This window comes from Amia ocellicauda, chromosome 6 (assembly GCF_036373705.1).
Source record: "Amia ocellicauda isolate fAmiCal2 chromosome 6, fAmiCal2.hap1, whole genome shotgun sequence".
NCBI lineage: Eukaryota > Metazoa > Chordata > Actinopteri > Amiiformes > Amiidae > Amia > Amia ocellicauda.
The window spans coordinates 28,309,022-28,332,969 of NC_089855.1; the positions used below are offsets into that span (position 1 = coordinate 28,309,022).

A 23,948-nucleotide genomic window follows, 5' to 3' on the forward strand; every position below is an offset into this window, starting at 1 on the left:
TATTCCGCCCACAGTCTGAAAGTCCTCCTAGTACAACAAAAATAAAAGTGTCTGTATTTCGAAGTGGAGAATGCCAGCGTAACATGACAGCTTTCACAAGGTTTTAATGATGAAGTGTCCGGAAGATAGGTGTGTGAAAACAGTTTTACGGACACCTTGTACGTGAGAATGTTCTATGTGCAATATTATAAATGATAACGGAGGTGTATAATATAATACAGATGTAATACATAACTAGCACAGACCTTGTTTGCTGATATTGTTCTTAGTGAGCTTAGTGAGGCAGGTGGATAACCATGTTTTGCTTTGTCATTTACCATAAAACCTTTGAAAGTTGTGCACACACTTACACACTTGGCCGCTGTCAGCCTGCCCGTCCAAAAGTTTGGTTCACTGGCTCCTCGACGGACACTTTGACTCAGCCCTGTGTTAGTTACACTGAGCTGGAGACGTGATGGTGGCAAGTGTTCATGACAGGCTTCACTTCAAGGCAAATTGTTCCCGTGGCTTTCTATAAAAGTCCTGCAGTACGGATGTCAGTTACTTACAGGTCAGGAGACAGTGACATCATTAAACAACTGTTTCCTGATCGGCTCCATATGGGTCACTGTTGTGTGGGACCAGCTTCGTCTCAGAGATGCAGGGCCTTGTGCTGTCCCCTTCCTGGTGCAAGCAGCAGATCCTCTTGTGAGTTAATCAGTCTCGGACTCCCACTTCCCAGTGAAGCCCAAACATGTATATATTCACTTGCACCACATGAATTATAAAAGCCCTGAATGGAGTCACAATGTCTTTACTAGATGGAAAATAGGGAGGGGTGGGGGTTAGTCTGGTTATTACAGCTACTTGAGGCAAGAAGCCGGAAGTTTTTAACTAGTGGTTTTAATTAGTGCCGATATTATTTCCTGGGCAGTTCTTGGTTTCTTCCCTTTAATTGCCGACAGGTGTTCGGATATTTTGTTCTTTTCTTTCTTTTATCAAAGACCTTTGAATACTGGAATGTGCTGGATATTTTAGCAGAGGTAAATTCACATTGAATATGCATTTTAGAAATAAATATTAATTAATTATATTTTCATATAATGCAGTGTTCATATACTGTATACTGTTCATATACCTTTATATTAAGGGTGGGTATCCCACCAGTCTGGTATTTATGAAAATGTGTACAAAGTGTACAGATTGCAATCTGTATGGACACTGCAATGTATGTATGTAAAGTAAATGTTTTTATTTATTTATTATGAATTGATAATTGTATTTATTACTCATATTATTTTTCATAAGCAATTTTACAAGAGGTAAAACCCTCTCCCAGCCATGTAGTCACTTTAAAATATGGCACTGCCTGAGCACTGACCGCCACATCCCTCATCCACAGTTGGTGAGTGTGCTGCACCGCCTGCCAGGAATTAAACCTTACATGCCTACACATTAACACCAGTTGTTTCAGGATATGTGTGTTTGGGTATGTATATATACACTTACTAGACTCATAAATGAGTTTTCAAATGAGTACTCATTTAGTTTGGAACCATACAGACCCCTGGCAAAATATGAGTGAGGTTATGACTGTGGTTTTAAGCAAGCGCTATAAAAATCATGTCAGTAAACCCACTTCCCAGCACTCCCTGATACACAGCCTGTGCCAGGAACAGGCCGCAATCCAGCAGAGCAGGTTTGCTGATCTGGCTGAAATAATGTGTAAGCACATTTCTACCTTGTGTAAGTCCTTGTATGCTATAAATGCATAGATCTACATACTATGTATATTTATATGTGTGTGTGTGAAGCATCATATTATTTTTAATCTATACTGTTGAACTCCTGTTTGTGGATACTTGTTTTATACAGTACATTTAACTGTGTGTATGTTGCATGGAACATGCTCTCAACATGAGTTACACATGGTGGAATTCATATCCTCAGCAGGACATACCAGATTGAGAACAGCAAGGAAATTATGTTGCACTGACCTAACACAGGCTTGCTCATTGAATGTGTGGCAGATTAAAGCCATAAAACAACTGGGTCCCCTTGCCTGCTGATTACAAACACTGTCATCTCGGAGGAAGATATTTTATCACCGGAGCTGATTTTTTTTTTAATTGTGCAGATAAAAGACATAATGAGGAAGTCATATAGACTATCTATTGTATGCTCTTGTTTTGCTTCGCTGTTGTTGCAAATTATGCAGTGAACCAGTGTTTTGTGCCAAGACTAACTAACTAACTGCTGCCTGGACATCATACACTGTGCTCTGTGTTTGAATTCAACTGCATACATTTGAGAGCAACACTATGCCTTAAAAAATAAAAGATAAAACTAAATCTAAACCTGTTCTAGGAAAAACGTGGGCACGATACAGTAAAGAAAACCCTCTTTTGTATGGCTATGGTTTGTGGTTAACATGAGCTACAGCACAACCCCAGTTTCAGGTTCCTGCTGGTGCTGTCCTATAGGATTGTGCTCCACTGTACTGTCCAGGGTGCCTGGGCAGCAGTGCCTTGTCTACGTCTCCTCCATCACTCCTGCTGGAAACGAGATACCTGACAGCTGTGTAGGGATGGAAGACTCTCTGTTCTGTTCCCTCTGCAGCCTTACAGCAGGGTGGAAGATCTTGTAATTGACACCTGTGAACATCTCCGAAATGATTTCCATGTCTGTAGTTCATTCCAGGCTTGAGCTCAATTCAAATTGTTTTCCGACCCATTCCAAATGCCAATTCCTTTTGCCATTGACATAATAGGTTCTACTGGAATTGAAATGAAAAAGGAATTCCAAACGGAGCTGGAATGTAAAAACTGGAATTGACCCCAACCCTGGTTCACTCTTTGACCGACCCCAGCTGCATGCACCATTGTGTCTTTCTTATTTATTTATTAACTCTTTAAAAAGGTCGGCCTTCCTCGTATCACTTACTATTCACATTGCTGAAATGGGAGAAAAGAGAAATCTGTCATGTTGAATGAAGGTTTATCACAACATAATCTTTTTTTTTTTTTACCCTTTTCTTTCTTAAAAAAAATCCACTGTTATACTTAGCACTTCAAAGCATCGTTTTATTCAACTATGTGCGCTTGGGGCAGATGAAAATGGTGAATTTGGTCAGGATGAACACCGCATAATTGCACCCTTGCTCTGTTTCATGGCAGAGTTATCAATACCCGGTTGGCTCCATAATCTGAAATGTGTATTTGTTAAGTATCTGTTGAAGGGGGCCATTGCTGGGCATCTTCGGAAACCCACATATTCCGAAGCACAGCTAGTTCGGTGGACACATTGGGAAGAAATACGAGCAACACTTGTTGGAAGTCAGTGGGTTCATTATTGGAATAAAGGCTTTAAAACAAAAGATTCCTTCATGAAGGAGGCTGTATTGTTGGCGTTTGTGATGCTCCCCACTTCTTTCTGTTGGATTAAGCACTTGCTTCCCATGTACTGAGAGAGCTGAAATTGGGGGAATACGCACCTCATTATTCCTTTGCTTGTATGGGGAGCTGTAAATCCTTCTGTTTATTTTCTCCCTTTTTTATTTATATTAGGAGAGTAACCTAGAGGCTGATTTGTTACTAAAAGATGGACTTACTTGTTTCCTTTTGTGTGAGAATCTCTTGCTTTCCCATTGTCCCCTCTCCCAGTGCTTGTTTGACTGACATGGCTTATTGGACTATAACAAGCGTAACTCCGTCCTTTGTTGGGAGACAATTCTCCCACAAATTCTGAACAGTGTGCATTCTTGCCAACACACTATTGGGTGTGCATTGGGACTGAAAGAATTGCTTAGGCCTGCTACTCTGTCCCCTCCCAGACTTCTTTCTGGCTCTTTTTTTCTTCTGTGAAATGAACACTTCAGCAGGCCGGAAACATTTAATCTGCCTCTTTTGATGAAAATTAATTGAAACTTGTCCACTTGCCGCCTTCTCGCTTGTGTGTCTTGCTACCAGTTTCACAAAATTTGAGACGTCGTCTGCCATCTTAACAGGCGCGGGGGCTATCGCTCTAAATGGAGGGTAGTGTTTTCATTAATGCTGTATAAGTGCTATTAAGGTCGGCAGGCGGAGAGTAATTGACAGCTATAAGGGTTCCTGCTCTTGAAAATAGAGAACCCTGTAATAAGACCACAATGCAGAAGCAACGGCACCCCTCCTTGATGGGCATTGTAGCGCTTTTACACTATAACATGGGGCACTTACTGTGCACTCCAGACAGACGGCCACAAATAAACATTTAATTAAAGGCGCGGTGATCCGTACGCTCCGACCAGTAAAGATGTTCCCGTAATTTGCTATCACTCAAAGACATCCTAATAGCCCTCTTAATCTTTGGGCCTGTTAAGTGTTCACATTGTACTGCCTTGCTGAACACTTTCATTTCATCTAGGTCGCTGCACATTTGTACCTTGCGTGTCATTCCCGGTGCCGGAAATTGATTGAAATTATATATTTTTTTTAAAACAACCAAAATCTGTAAAGAATAATGAGGACAAGCATCATCACTGAAAAAGACAGAAAAGGGAAACCTAGCAGCCAGCAAACAAGCTTCCTTCTTTTAGAACAGAGTTTTCTTTCTATTAGGGGGGAATAATATGCTAAGCCTTTCGCGTTAGTTTTTATGTTGCCATAGCAGCCTTACTCCTGCAGGGTTGTGACCTCTGATGATTACAGTACAAAGCTTATTGGGTCTTGAAAACCCCTTTGAAGATGAAAAGTCTTTGATGGTTTATATTTATGCAAATCTCTTAGATATGATTTATCCAACTGAGATTGAATGGAGAGATGATTAAAATTCCCTTTTTAAAAAAAAAAAAAACCTTCAATGAACGAATATTCTTTGAGTTACAACAAGCTTGTGTGGGGGATATTTTTGTCATTATTTACAAAAATAGCTTTTACTTACCTGTGGTTATTTTTATCTCTCTAAAATCCCCTGTGTTTAGGGGGAGGCATAAAAAGAAAAGACAAAAAGCAATAACAGATTTCTACTCAAGTTTTTTTTTTTTTCTTTTCTTTTTCTTTCTTTTTTTTTTTTTTTTTAACTTGCTTTGAAAGGAAAAATCTGACGGAGGGAGCTTTTGTGTGTTTCCAGATGATAGATTTTGGAATTTGGGCTACCCCACTGGCAGCCCAAAGCTAGCTGTGAACTGGTCTCTTGGAAAAAATTGGAATGCTTTGGTCTTCAAAGAACTAAACTTCATTTTAAAGCCTTCTTAGGTAAGCTAAAATATTAGGGGAATCACACAGAATAAAGGGCATAAGAAGTGTCATATCAAACTCTGTGGCCACAATTCTCACACCAATCACACTATTCTTCCTATCAGGGGAACCTAAACATAATACTTCAATAAAATGTACTCAGAAAAAGGCTTAATCATTCTCTCTCTCTCTTCTCTCCCTCTCCCTCTCCCTCTCCCTCCCTCTCAAAAACACCAAGACATATCTATGAAAACCTGTCATAGCAATGATGGCTGTGAAGCTGGTGGAATTAATTAAATATTTCCTAGATGAAATAAATGAAATTAAATAATTTAAAAACTCTTATATATTTTGTTTTTCATGCAAATAAACGAGGTTAAAAATATGTATCTACACAAGATTCAGTTACTACTGGGTTTCATAAGAACGAGGCAATTCTGATCAATTCCACTGTAATTGCTTCATTTTTGTCAGAGGTGAAATAATAGTATTTAAGAAGCAAGCCCGCCATCTGTCATGATAAGTAAACAAAATGTAGGCCCAAAATCCAAATGCAGCATCCAGACTGAAAACAGGACTCCATTCAAGCGCTGTGTGATTTCCTCCCTCTGGTGCTGCTCTGCGGATTCATTTTGATTGGGAAAAACACTGACCTTGCTCTGTTTACAGTTTGTTGACAGATTTCGGCACCATTTAAAAGGAAGACCGCTGGTGGAGCCCATGCATTTGATTACATTCGTGGAGACAGCAGTGGGTTTACTCAATTTTAAGGTAAATAAAGTACAATATTTGTTCACCATGTATTTAAAAACCCTGGATTGGATGCATTTATTTATTTGTATTCATACCTATATACATGTCAAGTGAAAGAAGAGCACATAGGCGTGCCCAAGCAGATGTCCTGGAACAAAAGTGTTCCCATTTCTTTACTTTTTTTTTTTTTTTTTTCCCACCCTTGCATTTCCTTGTTCCCAATTTGGAGCCATGCCCAAACAGCTTGTGTTGTCTTTGAGTGGTTTACCTTAAAAGTTAACAAATGTATTTTACATAAAATCCACAGAGCATGAATGAAGTAAAATCAATATTCCTTCCATATCTGAAGATGTCTTTTATTATTCTATTTTTATAGATAAATATATATTGTGTTTGCTAATTAATTCTAACCATGACTGGTAAAGAAAGGGTCTCTTTTTGTTCTTTGTGGAGAAAACATGCAGCTTCTGTCCCTTTACTTTTTTTTTTAATGTGTGTGTGTGTGTGTTTGTTTTGTTGTTCTGAAGGACCTCTCTCCAGCTTTGGCTAGACTAAGTCCAGAGCCATGACAGGAAAATATCGCTGTGTCACAGCAAGAAGTGAAATTAATTTGGAACCTGACAAAAGCATTAGACAAATTCCAACTGCTTCATTGCTGACACAATGCCATATCAGATTCCCAACTTTCTTCACAAAGAGTTGTTTTGCAGTGCTCTCTGCCACGGATATTCTTCACCGAGCTCACTTAGTTTGAACCAGAGCACAGAGGAATAAGGCAGACAGCTGTTGGTAAACAGTGTGAGAAAGGTAATAACATTAGCATTTATTTAACAAAATCCAGAGACTGAGCTCTAGTAAGAAAAAAAAATATATATATATACCAAAAAAAAGCAGTAAAAACATCATTGCCTTAGCATTTCCATTGAAGCCATGTATTTGGGTTATATTCTTGTAAGATGTGAAGACGTGGCATTAAAAGGGGAAAACAAAAATCAGCCTGGGAATACCAGTTGTAACATAAGACAGTTGACACGGTGAGTTGACAGTGTGCCAAAATGTATGCTTCCTTTGAATACACTGACATCTAGGGCTTTGTTTTTCCTCCTTTTTTCTCACAGACTGTTTGTGAAGAAATCCGTCAGCTTGGACCCAAGACTGGTCTTCAGCATGACGGGGTGGTGTTTGGCTCAGATGATTTTTGTGCCAGCATAGGTCATTATTGTCTTATCTTTTTGTTTTATATCTCATTATGTGTAATGCGTGCCAATAGCTTTTTTTATTTTTTGTAACCAATTGCTGTCAGCTGAAAGACTGATATGTGGAAGGAATTTGAAAGTTATGACTGGAAACACTCTGCTGCTTAATTGATAGGCAGTCAGAGAAATCACCAAAAGCTTTTGTTTTTCTACATTCAGTTTTTCATAGAAGAGTGTTTGTACATCACCAATTCCAAAAAGCTGTTGACATACATTTTTACATTTAATGTCTAGCTACTTGCATCAAGTCAGTGTTTTATATCTTTCAACATTTTTATATATATTTATATAATTACAGAGTTGTCAGATGAATGCTTGCAATTTCAGTACTTCATTTCTGAATGACAGTTACAAAATTCTCCCTTTTCTTTGATAACTATGTTTGTTCCGCCCCAGCATTTTACCTTTGGCGGATTTATTTTACTAACCAGCTTATTTAATGAAAATCTATCGTATAGGTCCTGATCTCCAACACACTTGAAATTGTCAAAACCAATTATGCCTACTCATAAGAATCAGTGTGTGGGTAGGATTAGAAAACTCAATATTTTCTTGTGAGTTTTTTTGCAGCGTTGCTTTGAGGTTCCAAGGCACGGCTTGCAATTGTAGCTAATTACGACTCTGGATTTAGATTTGTTTTTTTACATCGTTTAAAAAATATTATTTTTAATAAAAAGAAAAAAAAACAGTCTTTCTTGTTTAAATGTGTTTTAGGTGCCTCACGGACAAAAGATGCCAAAGAGCTCCTATATGCCAGACAGAAAGTGGTTGTCACAGCAAAAGCATTCGGCCTCCAGGCCATAGACCTTGTTTACATTGACTACCAGGACCAGGAGGGGCTCCGGCAGCAGTCGAGAGAGGGCGCTCTGATGGGCTTCACAGGTACGCTTAGTGTCTTCGGCCGCCCACGCACTGCTCTGCACACAACACACTACATGTTACACGCACCGACACAGCGTGCCTCAGCCTGGTATTGTGCACCGTGACGACACGCTTTCATATTCTTTACATTTTTACGCAAAGCCTTTCCTTCTCCAGAGAAATTTGTTTTTTTCCTTTAAAAAGAAAACAAGGTCCATCGTTTGCTTTTGTGCTATGCAGTGTTTGGCTTCAGACTTTCTCACTAGGTTAAAAATGTAAAATAGAAATCAATGGTTATTAATTGGTTTTTAACGTCGGCTAATTGTTGTAGTTGTTGTTATTATTTTATTGTATTGCTTGGCAGTCCATTAGATAGTGCCTTATTCTAATATAAATTTTCAGAACTATATAGAGGACATTATACATGGAAACCCTGTTATGTCATTGAAGGGCAGGACACAATCAGCTGTAAAAACAGGTTGGAATTTAATCTCAGTGTTTACAGTTCATAGGGATTTTTTTTTTGTGTGTGATTTTTTTTATTTTTATGACACGTCATCCTTGATTGATGTTACTTTAGAAAATATCAAATTTCCTTCCTTGATTCTGACATTTCTTATCAAGGAAAAAAGGGAAAGGAAAGTAATTTAGCAAGAGACGAGGGGGGATGCAGTAATCGGCACACGTCCACAGTAATACACATAGAAGGTTTGTAGCCAAGCAACGCGCGAGAAAAGCACAAGTTAGTGGATAACTGGCCACAGGAGGCTGGAAATAGGGCTCCGGCACGATGAGTCTGTTAATGAATATGTAATTGATGTTTGCAGACTACAAATTATTATTACAGTCCATAATCTATGTGAGTGTTAACTCTTGCTACTTTGTAATAAGCTGCAGAATTAGGCTTCATATCTCTCCATATTTAGCATGTCATTCCAGCAGCCTGAGGCGGGCGCTTACATTCAATTAAAATGTCTGTTTTTTGACTGCTGTTTTTTTTTTTTCTCCTTTTACTTTAAATATCTACAGAAAACCCAGCCGTGCCTCTATATGTAACGGTTGTTATAAACGTAAATTTGCTCTCCCAAACGTAGCGTTAACTCTTAATGTTTCATTAAAACCTGCACTCCTTTATTTGTATTCAGAAGCACCAGAATCACTGTGGAAAGTAGTCTATTGTGACATCAGACAAATACTGCACCTCTGTGTGTTTTGTGTATATGTAGAGCGTGGCATTTTATATTTGCCCATTTGTCAAACCAGTAGAAACCCTTTCATAGCGGCCAATAAATGTAACACATGTAGCACTCGAAATAGAAAAGCACCTTCACGGTTGCAGTTTGTTAAAAAATATATGTGTGTTTAGTCCTTAAAGATGATTTTTAATTTGTTTTAATGACAGACATTATTATGCCTTGCATGCCACAGCTGCAATGTCATCTGAAAGCTCTGTGTTCCAATGGTGATTCATTCGTACCAGGTGGAATTTAGTTTAATTATTTTTGTTGTTGTGCCGTTTGGTGGTATTGTCAATGGTGAAGCAGGATTTTCACATCCACTGTGCTCTAACAGTGATAGAAGCCAATTTGCCGGTGACCTCATTTGCCTTTGCTGTTCTCTGGTGACATTGCACTGAGCCCTGCTGGAGACGCTCTGTTTACAGTTGATGGGAGCAGTGTGAAAAGTGCATGCGTTCGGTGGCGGAAGTGGAATTAGATTAATGTCACTGAGTTGTTGCTATAGGAATGTGTGACATGACAGTGGTTGGTTTCTGGGCTCTTCAATAGCAATTAAAAACAGTAATTTATTCTAAAAAGGTACGAATGCAAGAAACGGCACACTTTACATCACCTTCTGTTTCTCTTCCCCCAGGTGATTGATTGTACCCTGCAGTACAGCTTTCACTGTATTTTATTTCAAATTGTGAACTTGCGGTTATGCCGTCTCAGAGCAGCAGATTCTAAAGATCTGGGCATTCCAGTGAATTATTCCAGTTAATCGGGTATCACACTGAGAAACGCCACAAAACACAATTCCAGAATGACTGAAAACGTTCTTATAAGACTTGGGATTGATGTAATGTCCAGATGACAGCAAGTTACATGCAGAAAATGGCACGCCAGTTCGATAGCTTAATAGTAAAACTTGGGTAAGGTTGGTCTTTTAAGGACTTGCAGGCTTTTCTGTATTCTAAAGACTGCTTCCACCCCTTTAAGACAGTAAATTGAATACCAAAATATGATATTTCAGAGAACTAATATATGGAAATGAATTGTGCTCTTCTGTACATGTATACATAAACATACGCATATATTATTTCAAATTCTAAAAATCTATTAAGAAAAATAAAAAAGGCTGCATAACTATAATGGTTCAATTCAGTTGTACCCAGAATACACAAAAGGCAGTGGATTAAAAGATTAATGCTGAGGGCCCTATGCTGTATAATCTTAGTTAGTGGTTATTAGTGCTTACAGTCTACTTAAGCAATAATACTCTCCACAGAAAAGCATTACCTGCTAGATAATTGACCCTGGCCATAGTTAAGCCTTATGCGGCGACTATCATGGCGATTGACGAAAGACAAGGTCAGTCACTTGACCGATAATGCTGGATGAGACGTGTGTTATTGCTGTCATGAGCTGACGAATTGGAGTGTATTTAAATTGATGGGGTGTATGTGTAAGATCTATACTGCATCAGAAATGCCTAGGATGGATGCTTAATCATAAAGAGTTATCAAAAGAGCACAGGGAGAGCACTGTTACAGACACACAGGGCAGCGTTTGTATTTTGTATTTGTGCTGGGTGCAAAAATAAAACTTGTCTTAGTTGTATTTTCATTCAATTTCCAGGAGGCCTCATAATTTTCACTGTATTTGTCAATATGCTGAGGAGTTTATCAACTATTGTCTTACTACATTCATTAGAACTTTTTTCCTAATGCCATTGGTTATCCATGATAATATAGTTTTAAATATATACAGAAAAACAAAGTAGGTAGGGACATCACTCGTGATTTTCCTATGGAATTTATGTAGCTTTTTTTGTGTGTTTTTCATAATGTTTCTTAAACTTATGTCCTCTATTATAACTGTTTGACTCCCTTAGAAAACAAACAATTAAATAATTGATTAACGATTTTTGCAAGGGGTGCACTGGACTGTCACACGTGGACAGTGTTTTGGAGCCTGGTGTACATATTGTGCGTTTGCCCAGTGCAGGGTTTGTTAGTTCAGTGGACAGACTCCCATAATGCTTTGCTGCAGTCTCCTCTAGAAACACAGTATTGTTTATGAATGCCATATAAGTAATGTAAATGGTTGGTGGTTATACACAGTGTTTAAACTCTGCGTGTTTTATAGACCACAGCAAACTTATAATTGTTTATGAAGGTTCTTACACTGCAATATCTGATCAATAGTAATAATAATGTTAGTAGTAGTAACAATAATAATAGTTTGTATTACCTAAAATGTATTTTCTCTGGATTGTGAGCAATTGGCAGTTGTGAAAAGAACCACCCTCTTCCTTGAGAAGTAATGTAAATATTTTCTGTGTGGGTGGGTTTTCCACTAGAAATCTGTTTTTGTAACTAGTCATGACTTCTGCTGTAGCGTACAGTTGAAGAGAAATAAATATGATTTGTTAGAGCTGATCAGCAACTGCTGTTTTTATTCAGAATATATATTGCTGTCCATGGTCTCCACGTCATTTATCAATCTTATGGAGAGAGAGGTATTTGGAGGCATTTCATTCTCTTGTTTTGCTTTGTTTCATTTCATTTTTTATTTTTAACCCTACTAAATAAGTCAACCGTGAAGACGTGCTCATGAACAAACTCATAAATATACAGACTGAAGAGTAAATACGGATGGTCCTAGAGGTCTCCTCACAACCTGCATCACTCAAGTGTTTAAGTGCATGGCTACTGAGAGCTGCCCTAGGGATGGCTCATGACCCTAGAAACCCGTACCCCGTGAAGGGGCCGCAGACACGGCTTGCTTTAGTTGTACTGTGGTGCCAGAACACTTGACCCATTTGATAATGAGTGCATAGAGTCATAATGCTCCAATAAGACACTGCTCACAGATGGAAGGATGTGATAGGCTGAAAAGACGGAAGTGGCCTAAATTGTGTGCTGGAAGAGCCAATGGTGACGCAGAGCTGGAGTCAAACCTCCTAGTCTGAGTGCTCTGTCGTCGTCAATGCTTAACTCAGACAGCTCTTGAACAGGTGGCAGGAATGTCGAGAGTTTCCTAATTTACATTTTTGCGTAATAGAAATGGGTTGCAAATCCCTGCCTTTCAATGCCTCAGACCCGGCCTGCTCCGCTGTTCTGTGACCCAGTCTCAGGGTGGATGCGGCAGGCGAAAGACTGGGGCTTCCGGTGACGCCTGCCTGGCTGCCATGTCCTTGATGTGGAGACAGACAGACAGGCTGGCAGGCATGAGGTCCGCGGTGCAGACTGTGGAATTCACTTCCCACGGATCTTTACTTTCCTCACCCCACGGCTGCAGAAAAGAGCTCTGGCCTGTGAAGCTCACTTTACTTTTGCAAAGAAAGGAAGATTTAAAACCAGAGTCTTTACACAAACAAATGCTTCTAATAAAGTATTACTAAGATAGATGACAAAAACTATTCCAAGAAAAGCTGTCCGGTCTGTTTTTTTGTTATTGTTGTTTGTATTGGCCTTTTATCTGCATCATTTCTTTCTTTATTTCCCCCATATTTTAAGAAAAAACTGTCCCTAATAAGTACAAATGTAATGTATGAATAACATCATTCAGCATCAGCTTCAGATTTCATTAAATGGTCACCGTATATTCTGTGAAGATGCCAAATTTGTTTTTGCTTTATATTTAGAATGTTATCAAATGCACCATTTTCAGTCTCCTAAAATACTTGAACTACTTTTCAGAAAAGAAAAAAAAAAACACAGAACATTGTTGTCGATATACTTTTTTATTTAAACCTTGGAAGAAGTCATGTTGTATGGCATTGTTCCCTTGTATCCGTCTTATCTTGAGTTGCTGGTTTTTTACAATCGTTAGTAATGTGCTGTACTTGTAAAGATTTTTAGATTCTATTTCCATTGTTATTACTTTGTTCGTTTATGTATTTTAAGAAAAAAAAGCTTTGCCTGGAAAGGTACACATCTACCAAATATCAAAGCTTTAGCCAGAAACAAATAGTAATTTGACTTATTAAAGCAAACAAAATATCCATTCTGAAATGTATGTAGCTAACATTTTCAACATTTAATTTATTTGAATATGGAGCTATACTTTTAAGGATTACTGACCGACTATTGTCCTAGACAACATTGAGCCTTACACTGTTCATTTTTCCAGCACTGACAGCTGAACCTTATTTTTCCAAACTTATTTTTTTCTTCTTCTTTCAAGCAAGCTGTAATTCTACATAGGAGGCCGACTGAACTACTAAGATTCCATGGAACCTGTAAAATTTAAGTTGATGTAAAGCACGTTCACTTAACAGGAATCGTCACACACCTCACACGTTGTACACGGGCAAATAAACAGTTTGGAGCTGTGTCAGAAAAGCACCAGAAAGAGAGAAACAATGGCAATGCACACAGCTGAAGGTCCGTTTTGCCTGTGAGTAGGCTCTGTGTTAATTGGGCAGGTGGCAATTTTCATATATTCCATCCCAGATCTGTACAAAAGATGGAGGGGTGGCACACGTCTGAAAAAGAAATAGCGATTTAAAATGGCTGACTTCTAGTGAACCATTGGTTTACTGATCTGCTGTGTATTTTGTGAGAGGCTGAGAAAGGATAACAGGCCGACAAGCTATTCAGAGTCTAATAACGGCAAAGTAAATGCATACCGCTGTACGAGACGAGTTGTTTTAAATGGTTTGATCAAAACTAAGAATATATCGAAATTTCCAGCTAAATCAATAGAATTGAAAATAATTGCACAGTACAGATAAGGATGTGCTTATTGGACCAGTTACATTTTAGGGTTCATTCAATTCCACTTCAATTCCAGTATTTATGGTAATTTATGATTCAATTAAATGTATTTTTAAATCAGGGAAAGATATCCTATTTTGTTCCTGTTTATTTTCCTGTTTTGGTATAATATGCACTAGCTGATTGAATAATAAAATATTAACCAATAAAATGCATTATATTTGATATGTATGTTTTTATTTGTATTAGTATTGTTTTGGGGTGGTTTTTTTGCTTGATTTCTGGAACGTGATAGTGTTTATAAATATCTAAAAAATGCATTCATATTATTAATATTTATGGGGGGATACAAGTTAAAGAATTAATTGAATTTAAATATAATCTGTACCTAAAATTGTGTATAACTAAAAGTTCACAGAATTGGTTGTAAACATCATGCTTTTGTTCTTTTTTTCTTTTTAAATTCACAAGAGCACTTTTTTCACTTTTTCAAGACCTGATAGTTTTGAAAAGAAATAAATGTGGTGACAAGGGTAATTTTCTATATGCAGTGTGTGGACAGGATCTCTCATCTCTAATATTTTCTTCCACCACACATCTGTGGTATGATATACATTTACTTCATATTTTGTATGATTTAATAAATTTTGAGCACAGCTATTCTTTATTTTTGAAACATCACAGAGCTACACACAACTTGGTTAGATCCGAAAATAAAAATAAATGACAAGCATATATAAGAATATTTTAATATACCATTGTGTAAGGCAGTTTTTGTTTCCTAAAATAAATATTTTTTACACTCAATTGAAATGGTAGTCAGAAATTGCATTTTTTTCTTCTGCTGGAGTCAGGTACACTTGAATTTTATGTGGCATCCACAAATGGTTGCAGATTTATTTTGGTATTTATAGTTTTAGTATTTTATTTCTCATTGGTGAAGTACTGACAGGGTGACACCTGGTCCACAGCTGACTGCTTCATTTCCCCCAGACTTTAAACCCATCATGCCAAGAGGGATATAAATAAGAAAGGTGATATGTTTTAGTTTTCTATTTTCCTCTGGTGAAGGGAGAGACGGGGGGGGGGGGACCCGACAGCATCTTACATTTACCTACAGGACATGACAGGTATTGATCTGAAACAAGATCTATCAAATGGTACTGTAAAAACAGGATTTCATGGTCATACATTATAATGGCTTTCAATTTTTCACCCTTATGGTTGTTCATTAATACAAGCAGTTCAGCTATTTAATAATTGCTGCATTTCAGCGTGACATCTATATCTGTTTTACAATGATGGGACAGTAAATGAAAGCACTTTAATGGAAGCTGGAGTCCAAAGCCACCCTAACAATATTTAGGATTAAAGTGTAACTGAGCATGCATTAAAGTTGCAGAGTTCTCTGGAGCTGTGAGTGGAAATCAGGATGACACCCATGATGCACCGTGATTCATAGCATCCTCTGGTCCTGTTGTTTTCATAGACATCTCAGACAAGCCAGGAATTGCTCTTAGAAGAAACTGTGTGTAAATATAAAGAATAGGTCAACGTGAAAATGTAGCTCTTGACCCCCGTGCACGAAATGCATCACAAAATCTACCCTACAAACATATCAGGACACTCTTGAGATATATTTGGCAGCCGGGCTGAAATACACACAAAGGACTGTGCTTTAGACGCATGCATAAACACTGTGCATACAGTTTAAGTGGTTTCATTGATTTCCCGAGTCGTCTTTGATCAAAAACTATGTTTATAAATCAGAACGCCACCACGGAGAGCTTTAGCTGGGCATTTGCTTTGCTTTAACTGTAAAGCAAACTGTCATTCCAAAATATAAGTCAGATATAAATGTTTTCATTTATTTCAACACCTTTTTTTGACTTACATTATATATTCCATTTGAAACCTCCAACTGAACTTTTTTTATTCGATTCAAAATCTAGTCAAATAAAATCGATTTTCAAAATAGAATTTAATACACTTTGTATATATTAATACAATGCCTTTTCATATGAATGTAAATATAATTTATTTCTACAGTTTTATAAAGAAAAGTTACAGGAAATTTTATATATATATATATATATATATATATATATATATATATATATATATATATACCCATTTTATCTAAGTAAATATCTACATATTTTAACTTTTCTTTCTTAGATTTGTATGTATATATTTAACTGAAACTAAACAAAGTGGTAAATGATAAAGTTACCTGAGTGTTTAGTCTTCAAACTATGTGTATTGAAAAGTGTCTAATTTCATTTTGCTTTACGTTTTGTTTTGTTTTTTTTGCAGGTAAACAAGTGATTCATCCAAACCAAATTAAGACGGTTCAGGAAGAATTTTCTCCGAGTCCAGAACGAACCAAATGGGCTCAGGAACTGATAGCTGCATTTGAAGAGCACCAGAAGTTAGGGAAGGTATGGGTGGTTTATGTGCTGTCAATAAAGTGTTTTATTAGTAGTAGTAGTAGTAGTAGTAGTAGTAGTAGTAGCAGAAGTCTTTAATATTATTTGCACATGTGTACATTTTGAGTACAGAGCTCAGACTGAGTTAACACACACAATTGTTTTATTATATAAGTGCTATGAAATATATTGCCACTTTTTAAGTAAATTAAAATTTCTACATCCAAGTAAACAGCAGTTTAATGTTCTGAGATTTTGAAGATGGAAAAAGCAAATTAAGTGTAGAATATTATTGTTCCTAATTTAGTGCATCATTGAGTCTTCTGTTTTCTGCTCTGTGGGCTATTGCTGTTTCGATGGTGCAGTGGTGATGCACAATCTGCCTTCGCCTTCCTGCCAGTAATTCTTACATTAGGAATGGCCTGGAGGAACAATAGTAGTAATCGCAGTGTTGTTAGTTCATTATCTTAAAGGTTGCACCAAGGCAGTTGTGACTTGGGTTTTTGTTTTTGTTTGTTTGTTGTTTTGTTAACAAAAGCCACGCCTCTTAACTCAACTAAATTGTCCATGTGTCCCCTGTGTAGCGAAGTCGGAGATGTCAGTGTTTATCTTGAGTTAAAATAGCAGAAGGTTTAGTTACTTTTAATCAATTAATGTTTTAAATGTTTTAAAAATGTCAAAAGCACAAAGTGTCCATTCCACTTTTTATTCTTTAAGTACATGTAAGTGATTTCACATTGTGCACACCATAAAATATATGAATATAGAAGAATGTTTTACCATTATTTCAAAATATATTTTCTCTCACATGAACTTCGAACTGAATATATATATATATATATATATATAATGTTTATAAATGTATGTTGCAAAAATGATTTTGCCTAGGAAAAAAACATTGTGTCTGCATTTCTGCTGTGTTAGAAATATACAGTTACTGAATGGAAGACCATTAATTGTTTTCACCGCTGAAATATAAAATAAAAAATTTAGCAATATTAAAAAAAGAAAAAAAAAATGAAAATTCAGATTGCAGGTATAGTAGGCATTTATTAAAACTGATTTCCTATTGTTTTTTTTCCCAGGGTGCCTTTACTTTCCATGGCAGTATGATCGACATGCCTTCATTAAAGCAGGCGCAGAACATTGTCACGCTGGCTGCGGCCATCCAAGACAAGTGACCCACCACAAAAAGTCTAAATCTCTGAAATACTGTATTTGACTGCTTTTATCTGGATTAAAACTGAGAACTTCAAAACTTTTTTAGTGATCTGGAATTATTTTGTTTTTAATCATTTTAAAGAAAACAATACCTATGATTTTGTTTTAATAAATAAGAATGAACCCATATTCAAACATTAGAAATTAAAATGTAATTCAAAGTTTGAAGAAGATAGGAATACAAATCAATTTAAGTAGTTAATGCCCCAAAGAAACTGAATATTTTTTCTAAGAAACTAATGTAAAATGTAATTAATTACTTTTTTAATTGTAGTGACAATTTGATTTAATTATTTGTATATATGCGGACAATCTGAATCGGCAAAATGCAGAATTCTGAAGAAGAATGAAAGAGAAGCGGTAGCAGAAGACGCATTCTCAGTATGGTCATACTGTGTTTCAAACGTGTGTGTTTGTCTGTTTGTTTTTGGAGGAGAGCAGGGTAGCCTTGCTGGTTGTTGAGAAGACCCCTGTGTAAGATCTGCCTCCTGCTACTCTCGGGTCAGGAGAGCCCCTCGCCAGTTGCCGGGGTTCAGTCAGCTTGGCGTTAATGGTAAACAAACAGAACAACCCGCCGTTGTTCCACTATTCAGCTTGTCCTCCAAAAGCAAAGGGACTGAAGGTTTTTTTTTTTTTTTTTTTGCACTAGATCAAAGTTTTGGTTGCCAAAAGAACTTCAATGAATTTTCTTAAACCAACAATCTGAGATTTTGTTTCAGTCCCTTACTAAATCACAACCCCTTTTGTGTACTTACTATGAGGCACTGTTCTCTGTGAAGTGGGAATGAATACTTTTAAACTGGGCATCCAGCCTCTGCTGACCTGCGCAGCAGCAGAGCTGCCACACTTACACAAACGCCACAGGAGAGAGGCTGATTTGCTTATTTTCTGTATGTAAATATACAGCAATCGCAAAGCTTTCTGTTTTGTTGCATCCTGTCGGTGCCTTGTCGCCTGCTATGCATGTTTTTAACTGAAGGTCGTGCTTTTCCTGCAGCACCACTTCTGTCCTCTTCACAACAACTGTGGAATGAACAAACAAACACACAACAAACAAGCTATTAATATTGCCTATTACATGTTGGTCCTTAGCTCAGTTTCTGTCATCTTTCATGAACAGAATCTTGTAATCTGCTCTATATTGTAAATCTGTACGTCCAAGACCACATACACCTTCGACAGGAAACTCGGCTTACTCCAGATCTTAAATCCTGCTTCTGTTTTGTGGTGGTGTTCTTTTTCTGTTCTTTTTTTAATTGTCAATATAATTTTAATGATACTTGAAAATGTTCTTTGTCAATCTCATCTTTCTTTGTTGATCAGTCTTTTAGAAAAAAAATATTGGAAGTGAAATCTTTGAATGGTTAATAAATATATTGGGTATATGGTACTGAAAGCAACTGCAGTAAGTTAGACTTGATGTCGCATGATCCATTGTGTCTGTATAAAGCATTCTGAGGTTTGTGCCAGGCAAACGCCAGACATAAAGATCGAACCCACTGCTGTGCCCAGCCAAAGGCCGAACAATAAGCTGGCTCTCTGGCAATGAGCCACACATTTCCCTTTTTTATTTTTGCTTTCATTTATTTTTAATTTTCTAATGGTATTATGTTTGTTTCCTTCAATCTCATGTTCCACCTGCCATCATTTATTCATGTTTGGAAAGTCCTGGCTGGTGTCAAGTTGTGTCTTGCCCAGAAAGGGCTAAAACATATATGTGTGTGTGTGTGTGTGTGTGAGTGAATGTACAGTATATTGAACACAAAGCCAGAGACAGGCCTACTACTCAGACTTGCAGCGGTTGTCCTTAAATCCAGCATTGGCTATCTTTGTCGATAATGTAGAACTAGTATTACATTTGTAGACTAAGCAAAATCCAAATATTTTCAATGCAACCACTTTGTTCTGGTCAGCCTAAGTTGTCTTTCTCCTTAGTGAGATGTTACCATTTTATATTACAGTTTGCTCTTTATTTTTAACCCGTTTGCTTTCAAAGCATAGCATGCAGTTTTATGAAAGAAATTCCAGATTGCATTCTGGAACTGAGAGGCTTCTGTTGATATGGCCTTTTCTGTGCTGCACACACCCTTGAAATTCGGAATAAAACATATATTTTTTCCTTTCTTTGGATGTATGAATATGAACATAATATTTTGATCCAAGTGCTATAAATTGTATGTGTACTGTGTATTTTGTACATATGCTGACATGTTCTGAGTATGATGCCTTTTTATGCTGATAATCCCATTTCTGTTTGTGAATGTGGCCGGCTTTGAGCTTTCTTTACAGTTTCCCTCTTTGAACCAAAGATAAACAAAGACTTCATATTTATTCACATTTATTTATTTAGGAATCATAAGTGGCTACATTTCTTTTTATTTGTGGGGTGGGGCATTTCTTATGTAGGCAAGTTGAACTTAAAGTGGCTATTTTGTAGTCGCTGTTTGATGGATTTTGTAATGATCAACTTCATAATCATATTTTTATATTAAAAATGCATACCTTGGGTTTATTATCTATGCATTGGTTAATTTTAATGATTTAATTGTCACATTACTTCAGATTAAAGGAATGTGACTCATTCCATTCTAGATCTTTGTAATTTTACATGACATTTCTATTGTGTTTCAACTTGACATAATCTTCTCAGCCCACACAGCAGATTTAAATACATTTTACTAGTAGTCCCTAAGAGAGTAAATTACAATTAACACTATTAAAATCTTACAGAACCTGACCAGATTCAATTACATAGAAAATGAGCTAGGAACACAATTTCCTTGAGAGCAAGGCTGGTTGTATCTTTAGATTGGTTTAATAAATCATCAGTTATAATGCTGTGTAGAATGTGTGTATGCAAAGTACTGTCAGAGGAAAATTAAAATGAAATGTTTTGCATAATTTTTTCATTAATCTCAATAGGACCCGTGTGGTAAAGATTGTTTTATTCCCCTAATTTCCCGCCTGGGGGTTCTCCAAATAATGTCTTCATTGTTTTACTAGTGTGCTAATGACAATCTGTGACAACCTCATTTTAACAAAGGATTATTTCGATGCAATAAAATCTATCGTTTAAATTAAAGGCAAGGGGCCTTTGGAGCCATTGACTCGCTTTGGAAACTAGATAAAACAGTAATAAAATTGAAGCGGGCAGCATTTGTAATAATTGGTATCAAAGAAAAGGAAAAACATTTCTGAAACTACTAAAATAGTCCTTAGTTGTTTTTGTGTTGTTTGTTTTTAACACAAATTCCATATAGAATAATATATATAGTATTTTAACACTCGATATTAGTTTAATTACTTTCAATTTGTTAATTTAAATGTAACTCCTAAGCATTCATTTCACACACCGACGTACTAATTTTGCCCTGCCTTTATTTATTTTGATTAGTAACGTTTCATGTAAAATCCCAAGCATAAAAGAGAGCAGTTCCATCTTCAGAAATTCCACAAGTCTTTGCAGACTCTTTTTCAATCTGTGTACCTTCTGTTTGGCAATATACTACATCTTTAAAAGACTAGATTGTTGATTGCTGTCCCTTATCTCGCACAAGAAAAATGCCCAGATTCAGAGGTAATTCAACTATCTTTCCCTTGCAGACGGATAATTGAAAAGAAGACCGCCGAGCCAACAAAGGCTATGAAGTGCTTGCATTTAAAAAAAACAACATTTACTTGTTTCACCTGTAAATCATGCAGTTGCATAAAGAAAAAAAGAAAAGAAAAACTAAACCGATGAAGCAGAATAAAGCAACCTTTGTCTGTGTGTGACGACAGATGTACTTTTTTAAAAGTTTAGAATTTAAGGCTTTTTTTTTTTCTTTTGCACAACCAGGGAATTCGTGAAACAAAACGGATTATGAGATTACCCGTCGGATCTTGTGCATATTAATGCTAGTGAAGTGCACCTAATGGGGTTGTAATTGTGGCCAGGATTTCGGACGTGTCTTTGTAGCAGGACCCCCTGGGAGTGTTTTACACTGGGACTTGGAAGTTTTTTTGTTGTTGTTTTTTTATATAAGTAATTACCAGTCTTCCAGGTTTAGGGTTTAACTTTTTTTTTTTAATTCGATTTCATTGTTGCATTTTGTAAGAAACGTGTGTACATTTTAAGCAAATTAACTTGAAATAGCGGGGGTTTGGTTTCTTTTCTTTTTTCCACCAAAAAGACCTTTAAAACTAAATTACAATTAGTCGGGAGAAGTACGTGTTGACGCGCCATTTAGAAACCTAGAAAATGTAACACTTGAAGCGAATCATTTCACATTCATGTAACTGAAATAAAGACCCTTTCATGAAAACTAAATAGGCTACTTTTCAATGCAGATTTTGACAATATTTTGACATGTTCTGAAAATGTTATGTATTAGTTAATATTGATATAATTTATTAAAAGTTCTCCCAAGTTAACCTTTTTTGGCATGTAAAGTGTTGATGTTAACATTGTATAAAGCCTTTTCAGCAGTTCATATACAGTTTTTGAATTGTGTCAAATGTTTTGTTGGGTTGAAAAGAGGCTTTTCCGCTCTGGCAAACTAATTCTTTATTAACTATACAATGAAGATGCAGCCAAGCAAAACATACCTATTGTTGCAGATTAATTTAGCTAGAAATGTCAATCCTGCCGCATTTTGTGTATTATATAGCTTATGTACTTTATAGCCTACGTGCATAAAATATGAAGTTATTAAAATGACGTCTGTAGGTCTATACGGTTTTAAGGAAAATGCGAATGGTGAAGTTTGTTTTAGAGTCCAAATAAAAATACACATTTAATTTAGTATAAGGGACGTTATAACTGCTATCCGCAAAATAAAATGTGGTTTGATTAACAATACAAAGTACAATTGATTTACCTATAGAGAGATTTATTAAAAAGGTGATATGGACTATGATATATCCACGATAATGGTATTCCGTGATTGTTATTTAGAAATGTGAAATTAATGAGAAAAGGGAAAAATACATTCTGAAGCTTGGGCCATTATGTCCCCTAAAGCTTTAATTGATCTCTAGGTATCTTGGATCTTTAATAATAATAATAATAATAATAATAATAAACAGCATTATTTGTAGATCATTGTCCTTTCTATCGTTTTTCAAATGAGAAAAAACTATTCAAAATGACCCTTTATGCGTTAGATATGTCTAAATATTTGCCTGGTTTTACAAAAAGGTAGCTTTTATATGACTTGCGAAGATAACGGTTCTTCACTGTCCGTTTCTTTCCTGAAGAGACGTGTTTTGCTGTTAATGCGCTGGTGTATCTTTATGGCGATTCTTCTTCTCGCTGCCACGAAATGGCGATGTAGCAGTGCGGCGCGTCAGGGGTTAACGTTTAACCCAAAAGTAGTGAAAGTTGTCGGCCGGAGTGTCATTTCCCTCGCTAGTAAAGTGATCCTTGTGTTGGATGGCTGTGTGTTTAGGGAAAGGTAATCCCCTCTCAATGCAGTGCGCCTGGGGAAGGGTCTAGGAGTGGGACGGTGCCTCTGCGCCCGGGATAGTTCGCACTGACTCCCTCACTTTAATGGTGACAGATCAAAGGCCGGACCGTCTCCCACTAAACCCCAGTCTCTTTGTCTGCTGTTGCTAGGAGCCTGGTAAACTAAGAAAGGGTGTCAGGGGCATGTTAATCAGACTCGTTACAGTGTGACAAAGTCTCCCTAACTTTTCATTTTTACTATATTTCCAACCCTGTGCACCTGCAGTTATATTGCTTGTCTGGTCCAAGATCCTTTTATAAACGCTCAATAACTTTTGGGGGCTGTAACTTTTGTTTATTTAGCAGCACCCGTATCTGCCCAGCTCAGTGCTTCAAACTCCACACACACACACACACACATATTGGACAAGGGTCGGGTGTTTGCAGGCGGTATTACACTCTTTTACAATTTTTCAATTTAGGTGCAATTTAATAACCAGATCAATATCCGGGTGAGGGTTTAGAAGACGCAGTTGTTGATAGTCGAGGAGGGATGGTGTCATCAACTCCATACCGTCCCGAAGCCTGATGAACATTTCAAAATGATTGTAATACTGTTATAAGGTGTTAAACAGAATATTATTTCGTATGAATTTAATACATGATCAAGGAATGTCGCTCAGCTCTAAAGTTTACATTTACCAGCTGGGCTCCCACCGTGCGCTTTGGGCGAGTAATACATCTGAAGTCTCCACTGGACACAAATACCAATTGTTTGCATAATAGGAAGAGCCAACAGATAAAGATCCACAGATAGATGGACGGAAATGGTCATGATCAACACTATAAAGGATGGAAAGGAAAGAA

The 23,948-nt window shown here is 36.9% G+C and overlaps 1 protein-coding gene across 1 annotated transcript in view; it reads left to right on the forward strand.

Annotated features, from left to right (window-relative positions):
* The window catches only part of clybl (citrate lyase beta like), a 67,348-nt gene extending 49,651 nt beyond the window's left edge, over window positions 1-17,697 (forward strand). The window contains exons 4-8 of the mRNA XM_066706761.1: window positions 5,865-5,966; window positions 7,067-7,160; window positions 7,919-8,086; window positions 16,323-16,447; window positions 17,521-17,697. Of these exons, the coding sequence (XP_066562858.1) occupies window positions 5,865-5,966; window positions 7,067-7,160; window positions 7,919-8,086; window positions 16,323-16,447; window positions 17,521-17,616 (585 nt within the window). The 3' untranslated portion in view covers window positions 17,617-17,697. The remainder of the gene's footprint in view (window positions 1-5,864; window positions 5,967-7,066; window positions 7,161-7,918; window positions 8,087-16,322; window positions 16,448-17,520) is intronic.
* The last annotated feature ends 6,251 nt before the right edge of the window (window positions 17,698-23,948 follow it).